The following is a 22,887-nucleotide window of genomic DNA, read 5'->3' as shown; positions in this document are numbered from 1 at the left end:
CCCTGGCTGAGTTCTTGCTGGGGTCCCCTGTGTTTCTGCTTTAAAACATGCTTGTGTGGGTGACCAGCAGCCCCAGTCCCCAGGGGCAAGAAGAATGGCCCCTAAACTTCTTGATCCTTCTTCTGGGGACCCCCACCTCTGATGGGACTATTGCTCAGCTGGGCCTCTCTAATCCAATCTAAACAAAGGCAACTAGGGACAGGCCCTGGATTAGCTGGGACGTGGGCTGGACTAGCAGGGAGCAGCTCAGCACGCCACTCTGACTCTCTGCCTAGCACTGGATGTTGGGGTGGGCTCACTGGTCACCAAGAAGGACCCCCTGGTAGGAAGGTGATGGGGGGAGCTGAGAGCTGCTCCCCTGGCCCTGGAGCTGCCGTTCAGATCTGTTCTCTTTCCTCTTAAATCTTAACACCACCATTTCCCAGTGCCCCTCACAGGGCCACGGAACTAGAACTGTTAGGACAAAAGGGCTAAATGCATCAGCCCGAATACTGGCGGACAAAGTCCCCAGACCAGAGCCAGGCTCTGACCCACGCGGAGGGCTTCCTGGAAGGCCAGGGTAGACAGTTCATGGACGACCCACTTCAGAGAAGCCAAGGCACGTCAGAGAAGTCGGGAAGTCCAGGGAACGTGCCCACTCCCAGCAGAGCACTTCACGGAGCCAGTGTTGGCCACATTTTGCATCGGTGCCAGTTCCTTTATCCCTCGGGATTGGCACTGCCCAGCCCAGGTGGCCAGCCTCCTGCTTTGGGCCAGAGGACTGGCAAGCAGGAAAAAGGGCACCACACAGGGATAAGCACAGGCTTCAAAGTCACAAGGACCTGGGTCCAAAAGCCAGCTTCCTTAGTAGCTTGGTGTGCTTGGGTGAGTTACATTAATGTCTCTTATTTATTTTTATTATCGTACTTTAAATGAAGGTTTACAGAACAAACTAGCTTCTCATTAAACAATTAGTACACATATTGTTTTGTGACATTGGTTACCAACCCCACAACATGTCAACACTCTCCCTTCTTGGCCTTGGGTTCCCTATTACCAGTTTTCCTGCCTTCTGTCCTTCTAGTCCTTGCCCCTGAGCTGGTGTACACTTTTAACCTCATTTTGTTTGATGGGGCTGTCTAATCTCTGGCTGAAGGGTGAACCTCAGGAGTGACTTCAGTACTGAGCTAAAAGGGTGTCCGAGGGCCATAGTCTCAGGGTTTCTCCGGTCTGTCAGGCCAGTAAGTCTGGTCTTTTTCTGTGAATTAGAATTTTGTTCTACATTTCTCTCCAGCTCTGTCTGGTACCCTCTATTGTGATCCCTGTCAGAGCAGTTGGTGGTGGTAGCCAGGCACCATCTAGTTGTGCTGGACTCAGTCTGGTGGAGGCTGTGGTAGCTGTGGTCCATTAGTCCTTTGGACTAATCTTTCCCTTGTGTCTTGTTTTCTTCACTCTCCCTTGCTCCTGACGGGGTGAGACCAGTGGAGTATTTTAGATGGCCGCTCACAAGCTTTTATGACCCCAGACGCTACTCACCAAAGTAGAATGTAGAACATTTTCTTTATAAACTAAGAGTTATATTAATTTCTTGAGACATCCAGGCTCTTCTGTATAAGATGGGGACCCCCCCCCCCCACCAAGCTGAGGTCTAAACAAGATAGTACAGGCAAGATGAACATATTTCACACTGTAACCAGCAAATTTTTTTTTTTTTTCCTCAGTGAAACCATCTCCTGCAGCCTCCCAGAAAGTGGCTGCTGCCACTATGGGGGACTCTCCCCAGGGGCCTGAGCCTGGGAAACAGAGGAGATGCAGTCTCCTGCTAATCTGATGGGCAAAGCAGAACACACCCTTCCCAGTCCAAGTACCCAGAGGACCCAGCCATGCACAGTAACTGGGGCCCAGGGCAGGGTGAAGTGGGAAGTCAAGCTTACCTGAAAGCCCTGGGCCCAAGCAGCACCTCCCTGGGAACTGTCACCATGCCCACCAACACCACAGCCCAGAAAGATCTGTCTGGAGTCCCCGTGGCTTCACTGGGATTTCCTAGGACTAAGTGCTTGGAGCTGATCAACAGATGACCATGTAATCAGATTACTCGGACATCAGGCAGGTGGTGGACAAAAACAAGCCCAGAGTAGGGGGGCAGAAGGGGGGTAACCTGTGACCCTCAGAAGCCTTAAAACCCACACTCTGTTACCCATTGTCCCCAACCCTTAAGGGGCCATTCATGAGACTTGTGAGGCCTAACAGAGATATGAGTTCTCCTCCTGAGTCCCCTTTAAGTGTATGCTGTTTGTTTTCCCACCAGACTGGGAGGTTCTTGAGCTGAGGGAGCCCTCGCCTCTTTCCTCACATCTTCCCACAGCCCCGTGGGGTGGGGTAGTTGTGGGGGGGTTGGCCTTTGCATGTCTGTCTCCCATGGCAGATTGTTGTCACTGTGAACTCCTGGAGGCCATCTCCTCTACCTGCCCGCCTTCAGGTCTGCTGTCCCACCTCCACAGCAGATGTGTCTACAGGTAATGTGCTCCTAGCAAGGTGCCCAGAGGCTCCTACCATGGACGGTGACCCGGGCACTGCAGGATGCCTGCCCCAAGGTGTTCTCCGCTACACAGGAATAGATGCCATGGTCCTCCGGCAGGGCATCCTGGACGTGGAGCTCAGCCACGCCGGCCTCGCAGCTGGAGTGAGCATACTGGATGGGCTGCCCTGTGGGGGGAAGCACAGGAGGCTCAGACCCAGGAGCACCATGGTGCGGACAGAAGCACCACCGCCAGCTGTTGTGATGCTGACGATGGTCATGCCGCTCACATCTACTGAGGGTCCATCCCAGACGGGCTTATAGGTGGAGAAAGGCAGGCACTAGGGCTACGGAGGAAAGGAAGCATTACTGTGTGAGGCAGAGGAGCCTGACTGGGGCTGGAAGGATGCAAGGAAAGGAATTCTGGGGGAATTTAGAACTCAGGAGGGAAAGGGACACCATTCTGGGCATTCTGTCTTAAATAGTCCCCCAATCCACACACTCCCCTTCATAGAATTCTGAGCCTGGAAAGAATCCTACAGGGTCAGCTGGTCCACAGTCCAACCTCAGGCAGAAGAGACCTCGCCCAGACTGAAGTCGAGGCTCCCACTTCCTTTAGACGTCTCCAGAAACGACATTCCATTCCCATTGCAGATATGTATCAGAAAGCAAGTCTGGCCACAACGTGATGTTGCAATTAGGTGCCTTTCCTCTGTGCAATTTGGTGCATTTTAGGGCTCAAGGACAAGCTAAGTATGGGGCACTGAAAACGACTCTGGCCCCTTCTTCCCAGAGTCCCTTCTAGGAGAGGGCTTTACATTCAGGCCACATAAAGTCCTGCCTGGAGACAGAAGTGCATGCAATGAACTTCTGTGGCTTCCTTAATACTATATGTTGTTCCTGGGACTTTTGTCATTCTAGGATGTAAGTTTTCATTTCTAGGAAGAAAAAAGAAAATCTCATTACTGGAGATTCTGGCCTTAGAGCAGGAATGTGTCCACTCGCCATATAGGAAGCAACTGTCAGCCTGCACTTCATAAAAGTGGGGGTGGGCGGCGAGGGCGGAGACAGGACAAACGAAGTTCTCCCCCGTATGCAATGTTTTCTTCTGCACACAGCAACACTTAATGTCTCCCTGACAGTGTGGCAAAGGGACTACCCAGCATGCCATAGGACCGTAGGAGAGATTCTGCCCAACCTACTACACTTCATAAAAGTGGGGGCGGGGCTTGGAAAGGCAGGGACCAGGGTCCTGATGCTGAGAGAATTGAACGCTGCTCTTTGTTTTATTTTACACCCCAAACCCCTTCTTCACTGATAATTCCCGAACATTCCACGACTGCCCTCAAAGTGCCTCTACTGCCAAAACATGCATTGACAAGTGTTTTGAGAGCCATCCTTTTACTGGTGCATAATTCATTTTAGCCCTCCAAACATGGGATGGAATAGTGGTCCCAGAAAGGAGTTGTTGGTTTAGGGCACATCAGGATTGGGAGAAAATGAACGCTTCCAGCTCCAAGGCTGCATGGTACCAGTTGGCTGCCAAGGAAACCCAACTTAAGCATGGGCGCCCTCTAGTGGGAAGGATGTGGAAATGCCAAGATTCAACATGAATAAGGTGAGGTAGTTTTCAAGTTCTGAATGGTTTAGATCAGGGGTCAGCCAACTATGGGTGGTGGGCAAAATGTGATCCACACATGTTTTTGTATGGCCTGTAATCTAAGAACAGTTTTACACTTTGAAATAATTGAAAAACTCTAAAGGAGAATATTACATGATGTGTGAAAATTACATGAAATTCTAATTTCTGAGCCCAAAAGTAAAGTTTTATTGCAATACAGCCATGCTCATTCATTTACATATTATCTATGGCTGCTTTTGCGCTACAACAGCAGAGGTGAGTAGTTGCTACAGAGACTGTATGTCCTGCAAAGTTGAAAATATTTACTATCTAGCCCTTTACAGAAAATGTTTGCTGGCCCCTTGTTACGATTAAATTGTGTCCCTTCAAAAATGTCTGTCAACTTGGCTAGGCCATGATTCCCTGTATTGTGTGGTTGTCCACCATTTTGTGATCTGATGTGATTATCTTAGGTGTTGTAAATCCTAACCTCTATGATGTTAATGAGGCAGGACTCAATCTACAGGATTAGGCTGTATCTTGAGTCAGTCTCTTTTGAGATATAAGAGAGAAGCAAGCAGAGAGGAGAGAGACCTCATGTCACCAAGAAAGAAGTACCAGGAGCAGAGTGTGCCCTTTAGACCCAGGGCCCCTGCGCTGAGAAGCTCCTAGATCAGGGGAAGATTGATGACCCAGAACCGACGGAGAGAGAAAGCCTTCCCTTGGAGCTGGTGCCCTGAATTTGGACTTCAAGCCTGCTAGACTGTGACAGAATAAATCTCTGTTAAAGCCATCCACTTGTGGTATTTCTGTTATAGCAGCACTAGGTAACTAAGACACCCCTGGTCTAGACTATCAGCCATAGAGAAATGAATCCATTTTACCCAGATCCATTGTGATCCCTTAATCTCCACTTTCTGTCCAGCTGCCAGGCAGCTGCCTCCTTGCAGTCAGCGCACAGGGCCTGACAGGAACTCTGTCCTTAGGTGTGGGTGGGAGGGAAGGGAGATCTCCCTTCTCACTTACATACTCAAGAAGACCATATATTGGAAATGACACAGCACCCCTTCTCACTGACTAAACATAATTTCTAGCAAAGCCTGAGCAAACCATAACCAAGGAGGAAGGTTCACAGGTAACATGTCAACGATGTAGCTACAGCGGGGGGCGATTTGCTGTGATGGGCACTGCTTCTCCCTTAGAAACGTGTTCCAGCAGACGTGAGAGCTGGCTGGCCCCTGACCTTCTGTTCCAGCCCACCTCCTCACCGATAAAGAAGCCGACGTCCAGAGAAGTAAAGTGAGCTGTTCAAGGTCACCCGACCACTCGTGGGAGAGAAGGACTGGTGCCCGTGTCTCCCCTGAGTCTTGGCGGGTGCTTTCTCATCCCCCCGTGGGTCCCCAAAGCATGCCCTGCTCAACTTCGTCAACTTAACGAACTGTTCTCAGTTCTAACATTAGACCTCTTCCACACTTTTGGCATTAAAACTTCCTCTTAAAAAGGGAGAGGTGATAATATTTGGTAATCAATTTTTTTAAAAGTCCTTACTTGGCCAAAAAAAAAAAAAAAAAAGGTTGGCATGCCTCTATTATAACATTAAAAATAGTTATTGGTCTATGAATCCCAAAACCACCTTCCACTAAGTAAAAGGCAAGGTCTCTCAAAAAACTTAAATAGCTTGTTAGTTTATTTGTTCATTTGCTGCCAACTCGACAAACACTTATTGAGGGCCTACTATGAGTCTGGCCATAGGAGAAGGAACTAAATTGCTTGTGCACCTACGTGCCATGCACCTCATTAAGCACTTTATAGAAATGATCTAATTTAATTTCCACAACTACCACTCTGCAAGGTAGATGGCATTATGCCCATTTTACAGACGGAGAGCTCAAGGCTCAGACAGGAGTAGTACCATGACCGGTGGCCCACAGCCAGTCAGTAGCAGACTCCAATTCCCAGGCTCTGTCTGAACCCCATGCTGCCTTCTTATGCTACTGGGATGACTGAGGTATAAATGGTTCAGAGTGATAAGTGGAGGAGCCAAGTAAGAATGCAGAGATAGCAAAAGGGGGGGGGCGTGGAGCAGGAGGCTGGGGCAGGGGGAACTCACCATTGAGCAGCCAAGTGATTTGGGGCACTGGGGTCCCCTGCACGGAGCACTGCAGCACAAAGTCCTGGCCCTCGATGACGGTGCAGTCCTTCAGGACACTGGAGAAGGAGGGGGCCACCCCCGCCATGGCCCATTCTGTGAAGGCAAAGAGCACACAGGCCGCATCAGCTCTGCAGTTTGCCCACTGTGACTGAACGCAGTTACTCCAAGCCTCACACAGAGACCCCTCCCTGCCCTGGGAGCCCAGCACTCCCTCGGAGGCCTGTCTTTGCCTGCATCTATCTTCACAGTCGGGGAAGCAGGCAGCACTACTGGTGTACAGACCAGGAACCTGAGGCCTAGTGACTGGCAGGGGCTTTTTCACAGTCACAAAATATGACTCCATCTGGGAGGGATCGGAACCCGGGCCTGCTTTCTCTCCTCTGTGACTCTGGTACCTACAGTCTTGTCTTATGTCAAACTATCCTGGAGCATCCTGAGAACTCTCTCTTCCTGTCTTTCTTGGTCTACTCTATTTTTTAATGTCTCTTATCTTCTTTAACAAGGAGCCCTGGTGGTGTGGTCATTAAATGCTTGGCTACTAACTGAAAGGTTGGTGGTTCAAATCCACCAGTCACTCCACTGGAGAAAGACGTGGCAGTCTGCCTCTGTAAAGATTACAGCCTTGAAAACCATATGAGGCAGTTCTACTCTGTCCTATAGGGTGGATACGAGTCAGAATCAACTCGATGGCAATGGGTTTGGTGTTTTTTGGTATCTTTTTTAATGTGTCTCATCTGTGATTACAGTCTTTTGAATATATTTTACTTGTACAGACCACACGCCCACTGGTGAAGACATTTCAATTTTAAATTATTATAATTGTTTTTTTCTATTCTAGGGTTGAATTAAATGACAAAGCTAACACGTGTTATGGTTTTCCAAGCGTGGTGTGAGGCCTAGCCTAAGCCAATGGTTCAGAACCTCTGGAGGCCTGGGAATATGCATTTAACAAGATCCTCCCTCGCGATTCTGGTGCACGTTCTACTTGAGAAAAACTGAGCTGGACTTTCAAAAAGCCTTCTAGGGGTAGATAATCACTTCTACAACAACCGGAATATGCTGCAGAAATGTCAAGGTGGCTGTTATCTGAGAAAAGATAACTGGATTTGATGATTAAAAGATACTCCCACTCTTCACTTATCCACATTGTTAGGTTCCAAAGACCAGGTCATTATGTGAAAATTGGTGTTATGCAAAAATGGAGGATGAGCACATCAGATCACAAAATGGAGACTGACTAACATCATTACATGACTGCCAAATTACATCTTACATAACAGCCAAACCTGAGAATCATGACCCAGCCAAGTTGACACATAACCTTAACCATTACAGCCTTGGCGTTCGTTACTGCCAGATGTATATTGTCAATGCACAAAATAGTCGGATAGTAGATTTTTTACTATTGTCATAAATACAAAATGTTGGACAACGAGATAGTCGATAAGTGAGGCATAGGTGTTTATCATATTGTCATAGCTTTTCAAGAGAAGCTGTTCAACACAGTGGTAACGGGAAAAGCCATACTATATTGCAAGGGCCTGAGGACAAGATGTGACTGTGACAATGCCATGAAGTTGCTATCTTTGGCTCACCTTTAGCTTGTCTTACACGTGAAGTTAATAATTTCCCATAGTCAGGCTCAATGGTGAAGCCAGGCTTTACAACCAGCTCTCTGACTCTACGTCCACAATTTCTGCTCTAGAGCTGAGCTCCCTTAAGGGGAAAGTCACAGTGGGAGAGCAACTACAAAGTGGATTGATGGCGAACAGGCCTGGCTCTGGGGAAGGGATTTTCCAGAGAGGTGTGGGGAAGCACTATCCCTACCCCTTCCCCTGGCCAGTATCAAATTCCCTCATTAGAGCAATGTCTTTGGGCATCAGTGAAAAGAATATAAGCTTTAGTGTCAGGTCAACTAAAACGAATACAGTCTATCTTTTACTAGGCTTGTGATTTGGGCAAGTCATTTAACCTTACTACTGCTCAGTATTCTCATCTAGAAAATGGTTGTGTGTTGTAAAAATTTAATTTTATCCAAAAAATTTGGTCTTTGTCCTTGGTTCCTGAGGGATAACCTTAAAACCTTGGAATTTCTCCAGTGATTGAAGTGTCTTTGATGAGGCCTCCAGACCACACCTGAGGGTTTATGCTAATGTAGTGCCTCTTGTATGTGGGCTGGCCAGGCCAGAAAGACCCATCATGCAATGTCAGCTGACCTCAGGGGAGGGGACATGATTCAGTCAATCATGACTATGTAATGAGGCCTCAGTAAAGGCTCTAGACACAGAAGCTCCCATGGGCTTTCTGGCTAGTGATAGATAACCGTGCATGTGGGAGGGTAGCGCGCATCCTTTGGGACATGAAAGAGCCATGTTGGGAACTCTCCCAGACCTTTCCCTATGCGTCTCTTCATTTATATCCTTATGTTATATAGCGAAACCTGTGAGAGCCGGAACTCTACAGGGCTGCCTTGTTTTACTGGGTCTCGCACGTTTTCCACCTCGACAGGGTGAAGTCTTACCATTTTTCTATCACTCTCTATTAGTGGAAACTATTTGAATTTTCCTTCTCTGACAGGTTTCCACCTTACATAGCTTCCAGATTTCACAGGTTTTACCGTAATTAAACTGCAATAATAAGTATAGCGTTTTCCTGAGTTCTATGACTCATTCTAGTAAATTACCAAACCCAAGAGAGTAGTGGGAGCCGGCAGGTCAGAAAGAAGGGAGCCCGGGCTTATCGCTGGCATCCTGAAGGGATGGAGGAAACCCCCAAATTTACAGCCAGCAGGTCAGAAATGAGAGTATCAGGACTTCGAAGCTTGCAGCTGGTGTCTAAAGTTTTGGGCCAACCTGGCAGACTGGTGGACTGTGCCCTTTAATTTGTGAAACCTGACCTAGATCCAGGTGGTCAGGGTCAGAGGAAGAAGGACTGCAGGGGCAGTAAGTGTCAGAATTAAATAGAATTGCATTGATTGATCATTACAGGTTGTAACTCTAATTATCTCATGATATTGTTGGGGGAATTAAATGAAATAATGCAGGAAAAGCATTTAGCACAAATTCTGGTACATAGTACGTACTCAACGAGTATTAGCTATTACAGGTAGTCCCTGACTTATGACGTATTCGAGCTACAATGAACCGCGCTTATGACTGTCTGTTTTTTTTTTTTTAACATCTTATCATTAGTAATGTGTACCACATACAATGTTGCAGTGCATAAAAAGACCATACAGACAACTCTCACTGATTTCCTGACTAGAAATGCCATCCCCATTCCCAGGAATAATACAGATGGTCCAGAACCTTCCACAAGTAGAGTTATTACTGCAACTGGCAGAACATCAATGTCATCCATTTTTCTCTGGGTGTATTTTTTTATGTATGTATGTATTAAAATATATCTTTAAGTTTATATGCAATGTTTCCAACCCTCAAAGACAAATAAAGATTGAATTTATAGAGATACTGTCAATAAAAGGCAATAATAATGAAAATTAAAAAAAATGAGGTATTCGACTTACATCAGAACTGACTTATGACGGCGTTATCAGAACGAAATCCCATTGTAAATTGGGGACTGTGGATTTAGATTACACTTGCAGCAAGTTTGGGGTGAAAAGCAGTAGAGAGATAAGGTGGTAGCCTGAGGGACAGTCAAGCAGAAGGAACGTTTCTTTCTTTTTTACCATAGGTAAGACCAGAATGTACTTGTAGGGAGGAAGAAGGAAACTCTAGATAAGGGGTGGGGATAGGTTGAAGAAATTGGTGGGAGAGTAAATTATGATTAGATAAGATCTTAGAGGATATGGGAAGGGATAGAAACAGAAGTATTATAACGGTGTCAGACAGCTTTTCTGCAGTGACAGAAGTAAGACAAAGGTGATGCTGCAGGGGAAACCACAAGAACTTGCATCAGATGCATCTTGGTAAAGTTGTTTTCTGAGAGTGAACTGGGTTTTCTGTTTTTTGATTTTTTTTGAGGTTAGAGAAAGTTTAAAATAGCTAGTGTCTTCAAGGAGGCAGGGAGGTAGGAAGCATTTCTGGGACGGCAGAGTAAGGACAGCCAAAACTCTGCTCCTCCATAAAAGCAATGAGAACACTAGAAAAAATGGCCAAATCAACTTTTTAAGAACTCTGGATATTAACCAAAGGCTTGCAACATTCTGAAGAGCATTCATTCAAGAAAAACAGCTGAATCTCAGTAAGAACAGCAAGCCTTGTGGCGTTTTAAACTTGCTTGATTCCCATTCCTGCTGCCCCCACCCCATCCCCAAGCTCTGTGGTAGCCTTGAAAACCAACAGCCTTGCAACTATGGTAGCTGTGAAAACCAGCAGCTTAGCAGCCATTGGTTGGGGGGGTGGTGCATAATGGCTTTGAAACTCTTCAAAAGCCCCATCCACAGAGAACTTTCATTTTTTCACCTGTCTGGCAGTTCCCTGAACAGCTCTATTCTCAGAACTGGCTTTATTAGACCTAACTCAGAGCTTGCTCAGTATGAACAGCTCTATCTCTAGGGTGTTTGTCAAAAACAATCAGTGGCAATTGTTTAACACTACAGCTGCCTGAGGTAGAAATACCAGTTGGGGCTAACAAGAGGCCAACCACAAAACTTAAAAGGAAAAACTGGGGAATGAGATGTCCATAAGGGGTCTTGAAAAATCTTCAACAGAGTCCTGGGAACCTAAAAAGCCACACACATGTGCAAGGATGTGTGTATTCCCAGGAAAAGCCTGAGTAGACCCTAATCTCTAACCTCTAGCTGATCTTGAGGCTCTGCAGAAGAAGGAAGTAAAGACTAAGGTAGAGTTGTAAACTGTCTGCTGCAGCATTGAAGACATGCTCAAACATATACACAGAACCTCTTGCAAAGGCTGGGAGACTTCTTGACTCAACATATTTAAGGAAATATCCATCCATTCATTGGCTGACCACTAAGTAAACTGAGCACAGACTTCAGTGGCCACACATGACAAATAATACAGAATTTACAGACTAAGTCCAGAAAAGGCACTAAATAAAGAAACAACATCCACCACCACCAATAACAAACAGCAACAATAAAAAAATAAAATAAAATAGAAAACCCTGGGGAGGAGGGAAATCTTATTTCCAGAGTTGCCACATTATATTATCTAAAATGTACAGTTTTCAACAGAAAAATCACAAAACATGCAAGGAAACACAGATATATGACCCATACATAGGAAAAGCAGTCAGTAGAAACTGTTCTTGAGGAACTCAGAGATTGCACTTATTAGATAGACTTTAAATCAGTTATTGTAAATATGTTCTAAAAATTAAAGAAGACAATGTCTTAAGAATTAAACAATGAGAACGATGTCTCATAAAATAGAGAATATCAATAAAGAGAGAAAAATTATATAAAAGAACCAAATAGAAATTCTGGAATTGAGAAGTACAATAGCTAAAATGAAAAATTCACAAGAGGGGGTTAACAGCAGATTGGAACAGTCACTAGAAAGAATCAGTCAATTTGAAGATAGGCCAATTGATATTATCTAGTCTGAGGAAGAGAAAGAATAAAAAAATAAATAAAGAAAAATGAACACAGCCTCATAGACAAGTGGGACACCATTAAGTGTACAACATATGCACAATGTGAATCCCAGAAAGAGAGGAAAAAGAGAAAGTAACATAAAATATTTGAAGAAATAATGGCTGAAACTTCCCGTATTTGATAAAAATAATTACTCGGCACATTTGAAAAGTTCAATGAACTCCAAGTAAAACAAACTCAAAGAGATCCATGTCTAGATACGTCATAGTCAAATTTTCCAAAAACAAAGAATCTTGAAAGCAACAAGAGAGAAGCAACTCATCACATACAAGGAATTCTCCAGTAAGACTTACAGGTGACTTTTCATCAGAAATCATGGAGTACAAAGGCAATAGGATGACATAGTAAAAACGCTGAATGAAAAAGACTGTCAACCAAGAAGTCAATATCCAGCAAATCAATCCTTCCAAAGTGAAAGAAACATTAAGAAATTCATGATAAACAAAAATGGAGAGCATTTCTTGCTAGCAGACCTGCCCTCCAAAAAATGTCAAAGGGAGTCTTTCGGGAGGAAACGACAGGACACTAGGCATGAACTTGAATCCACAGGATAATGTAAATGAAATGTGAACGTAAAATGGTACAGTCACTTTGGAAAACAGTTTGGCAGTTCTTCAAAAAATTATACATAGAGTTACCATAGAACCTAGCAATTCCACTGCTAGGTATCTACACAAGAGAGTTGAAAATATACCTCCACACAAAAACTTGTACACAAATGTTCACAGCAACGTTATTCACAAATAATTCCAAATAGTGGAAATAACCCAAATGTCCATCAACTGATGGATGAATAAACAAAATATGGCATATTGTAATATTATTCAGCCATAAAAAGGAATGAAGTACTGATATAACATGGATGAACCTTGAAAACATTATGCTAACTAAAAGAAGCCAAACACAAAAGGTCATACATTGTGATTCCATTTATATGAAATGTCCAGAATAGGCAAATCCTTAGAGACAAAAAGTAGATTCGTGGTTGCCAGGGGTTTGAGTAGGGAGGACGTGTGATGGTGGGATAGGGAGTGACTGCTAATGGAAGTGGAGTTTCTTTTTGGGGTGATGGAAATGTTATAAAATTAGATAGTGGTGATGGTTGCACAACCTTATGAATATAACAAAAACCATTGAAGTATACACTTTAAAAGGGTGACTTTTATGTTATATGAATTATATCTCAATAAGGCTGTTACAGTAAACAAAAGCAGATAGGGAGCCAACCTGAAATAAATTACCCCAAGATTCGAATAGGTTAAAATGATATTTTACAAGCAGAAAGTAAAGGCTAAGGTAGAGTCGTAAATTCACAGATGATGATAAATTCACAAATGAGGAAGCTTTAGGAGAAAACAGGTTTTCTGGGTATATCATTAACCTTTGGTAGACACGATACCACCTGTCTGTCTCTCGACCAGACACAGAGCCCTGTCTGGATGATGAGGCTCAGGCTCTTAGACCTGTGAACCCTGCCTACAGGCACTCATATTCAAAATCTCCTGATCAGGATCTAAGCAAGTCCTTATGTCGCGATTGTTGATATTGTTGACATATCTTTTAATCTAAGTTTCCTATAAGCTGCCTTTCCCTTTCTTTTTTTGCTTGCAATTTATTTGTTGAAAAAAATAGGCGAAGGTTATTTGTCTGTAGAGTTTCCAGCAGTCTACAGTTTGCTGGTTCTATCCCTGTGGTGCTGTTTAATACATTCCCCAATGGTATGACCTTACACCTATGTCTAAATGCTTTCAAAGAATATTTAAAAATGTAGAAAGATGCTGATGTTACATGAGCAAATTAGGATAGAAAACAGTACAAAAAGCACAATGCCAATTTTGTTTAAAAAAAAAGTTTATGTCTGAGTCATAAGATCGTATTTTGTCTAAATTCCCGACAATAAACACACATTACTTTTATAAACAGAGTTACAATAAACATAAAATATATGTGATCCCACATTGTTATGGGTTGATTTGTATTGCCCAAAAGGATATGTTCAAGTCCTAACCTCTAGTACCTGTGAATGTGATCTTATTTGGAAATCGAGTCTCTGCAGATACAATTAGTTAACATGAGGTCGCACTGGACTAGGGTGGACTCTAAGCCAATATGACTGCTGTCCTTATAAGAAGAAGAGATATAAGAACAGAAACACAGAGAGAAGATGGCCATGTGAGGAAGGAGGCAGAGATTGGGGTTATGGTGTCACAAGCCAAGGTGTGCCTGGGGCCACCAGAAGCTGAAGCGACAAGGAAGGCTCCTTCAGAGGGAATGTGGCCCTGCTAGCACCCTGAGTTTGGACTTCTAGTCCCTAAAACTGTGAGACAATAAATTTCTGTTGTCTTAAGCCTCCCACTTTGTGGTAATTTGTTAGGTCAGCCATGGGAAACTAACACACACATCATCTCACATTACTCTAAACCCCGCATATTTAGTGAACATTTGGTTCTCTGTGGTTACAAAAGTGTGTCATGGCACTATTCTCACAGCTGAGGAACCTAAAAAAGGTAGCTCTCAGCTGGGCTGGGAGTGGGGCTGGGCATGTTTACTTTGAAGTGATCCTAATGTGAACTACTGATTAAGAAACACTGGCCAGGAGCTACATATTTGGCCTTGGCATGCAGGTGGGCATATGTTTTGTACGTAGGGTTGTATCTCCAAGATGAGGGGCTGTTGCAGATGAAATGTCCGCCATGTAGGAAGCACCCCGTGAATGGTGCTCTCACAGAGAACCCAGGGTGACCTAGAGGAACATACTCACTTTTCACCTGGAGGGTCCAGCTACAGGACACCTGGCCTTGGACGTTGGAAGCTGTACAGCTGTAGTTTCCACTGTCCTTCGTGCGGGCTCTCAGCAGGCAGAGGTAATGGGATCCAGCAGCTTCATAAACCTCAGTGGTGCCTTCTTGTCTCCTCACGGGGACACCTTCCAGGAACCAGGCCACTTCAGGCTTTGGGACCCCTGAAACTACAGGGCCAGGTGAAGAACATGAGACCCCTGGAGAGCTCACTGTGCTTGTGGGCAGGGAGCACCTGAAGTGGAGGGAAGGATCAGTCTGGAGTGTCCTCCTGCTTTCTTACCCCTCAACCCTCCGCTCCAAAAGCGTGGACATCATAAGACACAGGCAGGGGCCTTGGGGAGGAGGAACACAAGAGCAATAAGTCAGGCCTCTGGGTCAGCCAAAGCTAGGAGAAGGGAAGAAAGAGAAGAGGAGACCCTGCAGCCCATTCTTGGAGGAGGGTGGTGGTGATGGTGGGAGAAATTAGGGCACAGGGCCGATGCTCTATTCAGCAATGAACAACGGGCATCTGACGTTTCTCCGGAATAAGGGACATTACTAGGCCGAGTCCTTTCTGAGGGGAAGACCCCTGCATGGTGGCTTCCAGGGTGGCCTAGTCTAAGGTGATGGGGTAGATATTGGAGGCTCGGAACTAGCTGTGTGCTGAAGGAGAGAAGCAACCACTCAGGGGCTGCATTTTGGCAACCAGGGACCCTAGATAGCTCTACTCACCCTCACATCTGAACTTGACTGTTTGATCCTCACTGACTTCCTGGTTCTGGGGCTTGCTCTCAAATTTGGGGACTGTTGAATCCCTCCAGCTCTCCATAGGGATCTTCCTGGCAGCAACCTCGCTCGCAACTTCTTGGCTTTGGAGGCCAGACTGCCTTGTGAGGAGGGTAGCTGGAGGGGGCGCCGCTGGCCTCTTCCTCTCCTCTCTAGAGGGAGAGAGGGCCCCCGAGGCTGGTGCTAGCTGCTCAGGCTGGACTTTTGCAGCCTGCAGGGTGATGGTGCTGGAAGTCTTTTGAAGGATGGGGGTCCTCAGGACCTTTCTGGGTAAGTCCCCAGTCGGTTCCAACTTGGATTCCCTTAGGGGATGGGGCTGGCTGTTGGTGGCACAGGTGGCAGAGGCGTCTCTCTGGGCACTGGAGCTGTTCTTACTTCTGGCTGCAGTCTCCAGGCTATCCAGTTTTGGCCCCTTGGCGATTCCATTGGTTGCCTCCCTCCTGGTGTCTGCATTGGCAGCCTGTGCGCCTCTCACAAATGACCTGTTTGATGGTGTCGTGGAGGGGAGGGCAGTAGGAAGGAGAACAGCATGACCGTCTAGTTACTCACAAACATTACTCAGCACTGCGGCAGATTCCAGGGATCACAAAAGCCCCACAAATCAAGAGACAGTAAGAGCAATTTTTCTTTCTTTTGCAGTTTTCTCTGTTTCCCAAGCCAGAAAACCGGCAGCCATTCTTGACAGTTCCCTGCCCCTCCTCCCCTAATCCAGAGCCCTGTTTTATCTACAGTTCTTAGATCTGCCTTTTCTCCTCACTTCCACTGGTGCCCTCCTAGTTTAAACCACTCTGCTGGTTTCCCCTTGCCCACTCTGTCGTTCTCTAATCCGTTTTCCACACAGCAGCCATAGTCAATCTTTGAAAAGCATAAATCAAATCATGTCATTCCAAACTTAAGGACTCTCCAGCAGCTTCCCCATTGAATTAAAAATAAAATTGAGCTTCTCAAGACGCCTACAAGGACAGCCCAATGTGTGCCGGCTACGGCTGCCTCTTGAACCTCAGAGACACTGTCCCCGTGGCACACCAAGCTGCAGCCACACAGGTGTTCTCCTGGGTTTTCACACATGCCTACTTCTCATCTCAGTGCTTTCACACTCGCTATGGCCTCTTGAAGGTGACTTCATGGTGCAGCAGTTAAGCGCTTCGCTGCTAACTGAAAGGTTGGCAGCTCAAACCTACCCAGTGGCTCTTCAGGAGAAAGAAGTGGTGATCTGCTCCCATAAAGCAGCCTAGAAAACCCTATGGGGCATTTTATTCTGTCATATGGTGGTCAATATGAGTTGGAATCCACTCGAAGGTACACAATAATAATAATATTCCTTCTGGAACACTTTCTCCCTGAGTTTTCTTCACCTAGTTATGATTACGCTTTGTAGTTCTGAGCAAATATCAAGTCTTCAGAAAGACCGGACACGGTCATCCTAAGAAACGCTGCTCTGTTATTCTTCCTCAAAGTCTTAGCACGATTTCTAAGTATGCACCCACACAACTCTGCTTAAAGCCCTTCTCAACACTAGGTTGTCTGCTCACCCCTGTATACCCAATGTCTAGCACTGAGCCCCACACAGGAAATGACACTCCTGACAAGTATTTGCTGAATGAATGAATGAATGCATTATGGCCTGAAACATGTAAGGCACCCTTTTCCGAGTGGAGGGCCTTTTGGAATGATGGCTGGCTAATGAAGATACCGAGTAGGTACTGAGAAAGACGACGCTGAAATGGCTAATCCTATCTTTGAGAGTCTCAATACTGATAGGATCCCTGATATGGAACCTGTATGGCATATTATAATAGGAGAACAAAACTAAACACCCAAAATAAAAGACTGCCACCAAAACAGCCAATTCTTCCTCCCTATAGGGTGACTTAGAAATTCAGGGCATTCCTCTATAACAAGCTCTCTGTCCCTTGCAGGGCATTTCAGGATGGAAAACATAATAATGACAAAGGTTTGACATACCTGTTGGTGTTGTCCAAACCTGGGCAAAAGGGGGAAGAGTAGGAAGAGTGTTAGTGGGATAATTTATACACCAAGAAGGGAAAATGATACAACGACAATCCTTTTCATTGTTGCAGAGTTTTCACTTCCTAAGCATTCACTCATCACCAATGGTCTAACTCGGCTCTCCTGGTCCTGAACTTCTGTGGTCAATCTGATAAACCCCTCCTGCCCTGGACCACACTGTCAGAGCTTCCGGTGCTGTCCTTCTGGCTGGCACGTGGCTGGCATGTGCTCTTTCCTACGGCCTCTCCTACCACACCCTGAGGGTATGGGACCTGTTCCTGATCACTAGCTTACAGAAGCCAACAAAATCCAACCTAGGGACACCAAAAATAAACATCCACTGAAAATTTCAAACCAAACACCGTTGAGTAACAGTGGTGTCCGCAAAAACAGACCACCAAAAGTGATCAGTTTTGACTAATATCTGCCTTAAAAATGTACATGGAAGTGTAATTTCATTCAGTTCTTCGAAGAAAAACACATGCCATATATATTTTTTGTGATACATTCTTTAAAAAATTTTGTCATGGAAAATTTCAAAATATATAGTAGTAGAGAGAAGGATATAACAAATCCTGAAAGGTATTACCCAGATTAAGGCAATATCAACATTTTGCCATCTTATCTACCCCTTTTCGTTTTTGTTTATTTATTTTTTCTGGAGTATTTTCAAGCAAATCCAAGACGATGTATCATTTTGTCATTAAGTACTTCTGAACTGTACAGTTTTTAACTCAATCCTAGGACAGTATGGAGTCCCTGGGTGATGCAAATGGTTAATGTGCTCAGCTGCTAACCGAAAGGCTGGGTTTAAGTCCATCTGGAGGTGCCTTGGAAGAAAGGTCTGATGATCTCCTTCTGAAAGATCAGCCACTGAAAACCCTATGCAGTACAGTTCTACTCTGACACACGCGGGGTTGTCCATGAGTTGGAATCGACTTGTCGGCACCTGGTTTACTTTTTTTTTTTCTATTTTTTTTGGGGGGGGTGGTTTAGGACAAGTAAAGGGAGAGTGACAAAAATATTGCTCTAGACACTTAACAGCAGGTCCTTGTCCAGTAGTGGGTTGTGAGGCAAATTCTCTGGTCAGGACCAAGATTTTTTTTTTTTTTAATGGCTTAGAATACTTACAATGTACTGTACTAAGTATTGTTTCATGAAACTTGTTTCAGTTAAGTGTGTTTATAGACATGTGTATGTTCTGGGCTGCAATGTAAAATAAATTTCTTTCTGTGGGTTATGAGAAATAGGCAAAAGAAAAAAAACAAAGAGAGCAACGAGGAAAAGCTTCTGAAAAAGGAAGGACACATGGGAGAGAGAAATTACAGAAGAAGAGAAGCTAAGAAAGGAGGAAGAGAGAGTGAAGGCCACCTCCTTTCACCATCCCCCAAATCCCACCTTAGTCAAGGTTTCTGCTCCAATGAAGTGACGTCAACCCCTTTCCCCATCCACATACTCCGGCTTCCCCAGGCTGGACTTGGAGGAGTTGAGGAGAATGGAAAGAAGCAGATAGACATATTAAAGAGATTTCGAAGAGAAGAACTGACAGGGGCTGATGACTAAAGCACAGAAGAAGCGGGGGTCAGATGTGATGTGGGTGGAAATGTCCAGTCTGCGTGAGAAGGAAAATGGGAGCCCTGGGGTAGAAAGAGCTAAGTTGAGGAAACACCTGATTTGAAGGGCAGAGTGGATGATGAGTTATGTTTTAAATAGGTTAAATTTGGAATGATGTCAAGATGTTAGCAATGTCCGTTTTTTTCAACCCAGAATTACAGATATAAAAAAGGAGTTTGAGTAAGAAGAAAGGACTGAAGACACTCACGTGGAGGTGGAGAGTAGGGATACGAGTGAAGGTGGCAGCCTGCTCATAGCATCGTCCTCTGTGGCTGTGTCTGTGCTGCCTGCCCCACTCTCCTTTCTTCTGATTAAAGACCTAGCCCTGGGGAATGCGTGGGTGTGTAAGCGTGCAATGTGTACGCATACAGATGCATAAGGAATAAGGGTTCAGATACCAGGGACGACTCATTATGCACTACCCTTCCCCACCAGGCCATACCTTGGATGGAAAGCTCAGCTGACATGGAGGCCTTCCCTGACCCGTTTGCCACCATGCATGTGTATACTCCCACATCATCTTGGTTGACTTCCTGGATTTCCAGAACTTGCATCCCATTCTTCTCAGACATGGACACACGGGCACTTGGCTGCAGAGCAACATTTCCCTGTGGATGGCAATAGGGTAGTTTGGTCACAGAGACCTGCTCACTTTTTGGCATTGTCATTCCTTCCTCCCACTTACCCTGGTGGGACAGACGTCAAGGGACGGGTACAGAGCCCTCTGCTCTGAGGCCCTGGCAACAGAGTTACAGAGCAGTCTTTGGACAATCCAAGGACCCTGACTTGAGGTTTGTGTATGTGTGCGGTGTTCAGTCCAGCTTAGAGTATATGCCTGGAAATGAACTTTAAAGGAGTTCTAGTTTGAGGTGGGATATCCTATATTTCTCACTTCAGTTTTCTTTTTCCTCCCTCTTCTTTTTCCAGGATCAGTTCAGGAGAATTAGGAAGTAGGTTAAAAAGTGTCCCATCATCCCTTTTTAGCTAGAAGTTTCATCTTTGAAAAACCTACTCTCTTTGGTCTTGACCTCAGTTGTTACCTAAGGCTCCTCACTGCCTTGTTTAACTCCCACTTGTGCTGCCCCTGCTTCTGCTTTCACCACCACCTCTTCCACCTTTATCTTTGTCCAGCACTGAGTGACTTATAAAACACTTCATGGAACCTCCCAACAGTATTTTGAGTAGATAATACTATCTCTTCCTTACAGATAGAGAAACAGGGGTTCCAAGAGGTCAGATGACTTGCCCAGTACCACATGCTTTGTGAACCAGGGAACCATGACTAGAAACCTAGCCCCATAACTTCAAATTCCACTCTCTTGAAATTGCCAGATCTGTGTTGACTTAGAAGTTTCACGCTATGTTGTGAGAGTGAGAATTATGAGAACATTGTGGTCTAAGTGACAGAAAGAGTGTGCAAACAGGAGCAAGAACAAGCATTGCTATAAAACATGTAGAGAACTGTCGAGAATCACCTACAGTTGAAACAACAGGAACTGACTGGAAAGACAGACTCCCACTAGTCCAAGGGTCTAACCCTAGCTTTCATGGTCCCCAGGCCTGGGCCAAAGTCAGAGCAGATAGATACCTCACCTTGAGCCAGGTGACCTGTGGTTGGGGCCGGCCAGTGATCTTGCAGGAGAATCGTCCCATCTGTCCTTCTTTTACCACCACTCGGCCCAGCTTGGTAGCAAACTTTGGTGGGCACTCTCCCCAGATGCTAGGACGGGTCTCTACTGCAGGGACTGCAAACCTGTCCCTGGAAAGAAATCAGCGTATAGACAATCCAGCCCCAAACAAGGTAGCAGTTCAGATCCTTCTCTCTCTACCCCCATGCAAGTTGGCATCAGAAACTCATAAAGGGTAGTCATTCTAATTTTATGGGAACACAGAATTCTACACATTAGAAACACATTTCTAGTATCCCTTCTGGAAAAATCTGTGGCACCAAAATCTATTTCCTCTACCCCTGGGCATGCAGCTAGACTTCATTTATCAATTCCTCCCTTGAAGTTAGGTATACCTGAATTCTACTGAGCTCTGGACAAAAGCCTGGGTTCTTGCCAATGGACTGAGAGAAGAAGTGACGTTTGCCACTTCCAGGCCTGATCCATAAAAAAACCTCCTGTGAGATTCTCTACACTTTCTCTCGTGCTCACTCTGCTGGCTAGAAGCAAAGGGTCCAGCACAGGCTCCAAGACTCTAGAAGAATGGAGCCACAAAATGGGAGGATCCTAGGTCTCTGAAAGATAACATGGAAGGCCCTCCACTTGTTCAGGAATATCTGAATTGGACCTTGCTTGAGTAAGAAATAAACTCTCACTGTGTTACACCATTGCCATTTGGGAGCTTGTCTGTTACAGCAGCTATTGTTACTTACCTTTACTAATAAAAGTTTATTTTCCAGGAGAAGAGTCACATAGTGATTGCCTCCTCTAAGTTTTCCTATTTATGTTTTCTGACTATTGACTCAATTTTTAGGGGTCATTGCAGATTATGGCCACATCCCCCACTTCCTTAGCTTTCAGCAGCTGAGCCAGTCAAAGGGGCTACCCACAGAGGCTGCCTAGGTCAGGAGGCTCTGTGTGAATAACACATTATACCCCACTAGGATCCCACCCATTAGTTACTATAACCTAGGATGCCCAAGAAGACTTACTCCCTAGACCTATCCCGGTCAAGTCAGCAGGAAAAGCCATTCCAACCCTTACCCTAGCTTGAACATCCCAGAACTTACCCCAAGGTTTTGGAAACAACAGGCTGACCATGCTTCTTTACAACGTCCCCTACAAGTAAGAAGCACACAGAAAGAGGGTTGAAGAGTTAGGCTTTAGCCACCAACTTGGAGTAATGAAATTCAGGAAGATTCAACAATAGGGGTGGGGTGAGAAAATGATGGTGACAGTTAAACCTGACTGAGGTGTACGGGGTCAGGCCCAATGGTAGGTACTTCACATACATCATCGCGTTAATTTCTTGCAATGATTTGATGAAGCTGGTAGTACATTATCTTTTTATTTTTTAAACAGATGAGAAAAATGAGATTTAGAGAGGTTAAGTCAGCCACACAAGGTCATGAAGCCAGTAACAGTGGGGGAATCAGGAAGGCATGCAGGTCTGCCCGGTTCTGGAACACTCAATCACCCTGCTAAGCTGTTGTGATGGTTAAGATTGTGTGTCAACTTGGCTGGGCCATGATTCTCAGTGTTTATATGTGATCACTTCCATGATTGAATATGCTATGAGTAGCCAATCAGTGGAAAGGGAGTTTCCCTGGGGGTGTGGCCTGCATCTGAATATAAGCAGACGTTCTGGCTTTTTGCTCGCTCTGGATCCTGCGGCTGCCTCCTGTTCGGCTGACCTCCGGTTCTTGAGACTTGAGCTGTTAGCTTGTCTGCCAAACTTGGGACTTGTTGATCTTCACAGCCTGTGAGTGGAACCTTGCTCTCTGACCTGCCAATCTTGGATTCACCAGCCCCTGCAGCTACGTGAATCAGGAGAAACCTTGCAGTCTTGCCTGCCGATTTTGGAATTCGTCGACCTTCACAGCCTGTGAGCGGAAGCCCTGCTCTCCAACCTGCTCATCTTGGGCTCACCAGCTTCTGCAGCTGCATGAATTGGGAGAGGCCTCTACCCTGATCTATGGACTTGGGACGTTCTAGCCTCTACAATCGTGTGAGCTGTTTCCTTGATATAAATCTCTCTATATATTTATACACTTTACTGGTTTTGCTTCTCTAGAGAACCCAGCTTAAGACAGCTGTCCTATATCATGCTGGACCTTCCACTTTGGGGGTTATCTGTGGTAATCCAAGACCTCTCCCAAAAATGATGCAGCTGAAG

General features: G+C 45.3%; 1 protein-coding gene across 5 annotated transcripts in view; it reads right to left on the bottom strand.

Moving 5' to 3' along the window:
• MYLK (myosin light chain kinase) overlaps positions 1–22,887 on the bottom strand; it is a 237,160-nt gene that overhangs the window by 126,130 nt on the left and 88,143 nt on the right. For 2 of the 5 annotated variants that reach the window (XM_004373618.2, XM_023728793.1), the window contains exons 3-10: positions 21,782–21,830; positions 20,638–20,803; positions 19,487–19,652; positions 17,386–17,404; positions 15,367–15,902; positions 14,616–14,822; positions 6,229–6,363; positions 2,533–2,685 (exon numbers count right to left, since the gene is read on the bottom strand). In XM_004373618.2, the coding sequence (XP_004373675.1) occupies positions 2,533–2,685; positions 6,229–6,363; positions 14,616–14,822; positions 15,367–15,902; positions 17,386–17,404; positions 19,487–19,652; positions 20,638–20,803; positions 21,782–21,830 (1,431 nt within the window). The remainder of the gene's footprint in view (positions 1–2,532; positions 2,686–6,228; positions 6,364–14,615; positions 14,823–15,366; positions 15,903–17,385; positions 17,405–19,486; positions 19,653–20,637; positions 20,804–21,781; positions 21,831–22,887) is intronic. The other 3 variants (XM_004373619.2, XM_023728794.1, XM_023728792.1) reach the window with 2 other exon arrangements.

Source organism: Trichechus manatus, unplaced genomic scaffold (genome assembly GCF_000243295.1).
Source record: "Trichechus manatus latirostris isolate Lorelei unplaced genomic scaffold, TriManLat1.0 scaffold00026, whole genome shotgun sequence".
Classification (NCBI taxonomy): domain Eukaryota; kingdom Metazoa; phylum Chordata; class Mammalia; order Sirenia; family Trichechidae; genus Trichechus; species Trichechus manatus.
The sequence above is the reverse complement of the archived record's forward strand: the minus strand, read 5'-3'. Positions and strand labels throughout refer to the sequence as shown.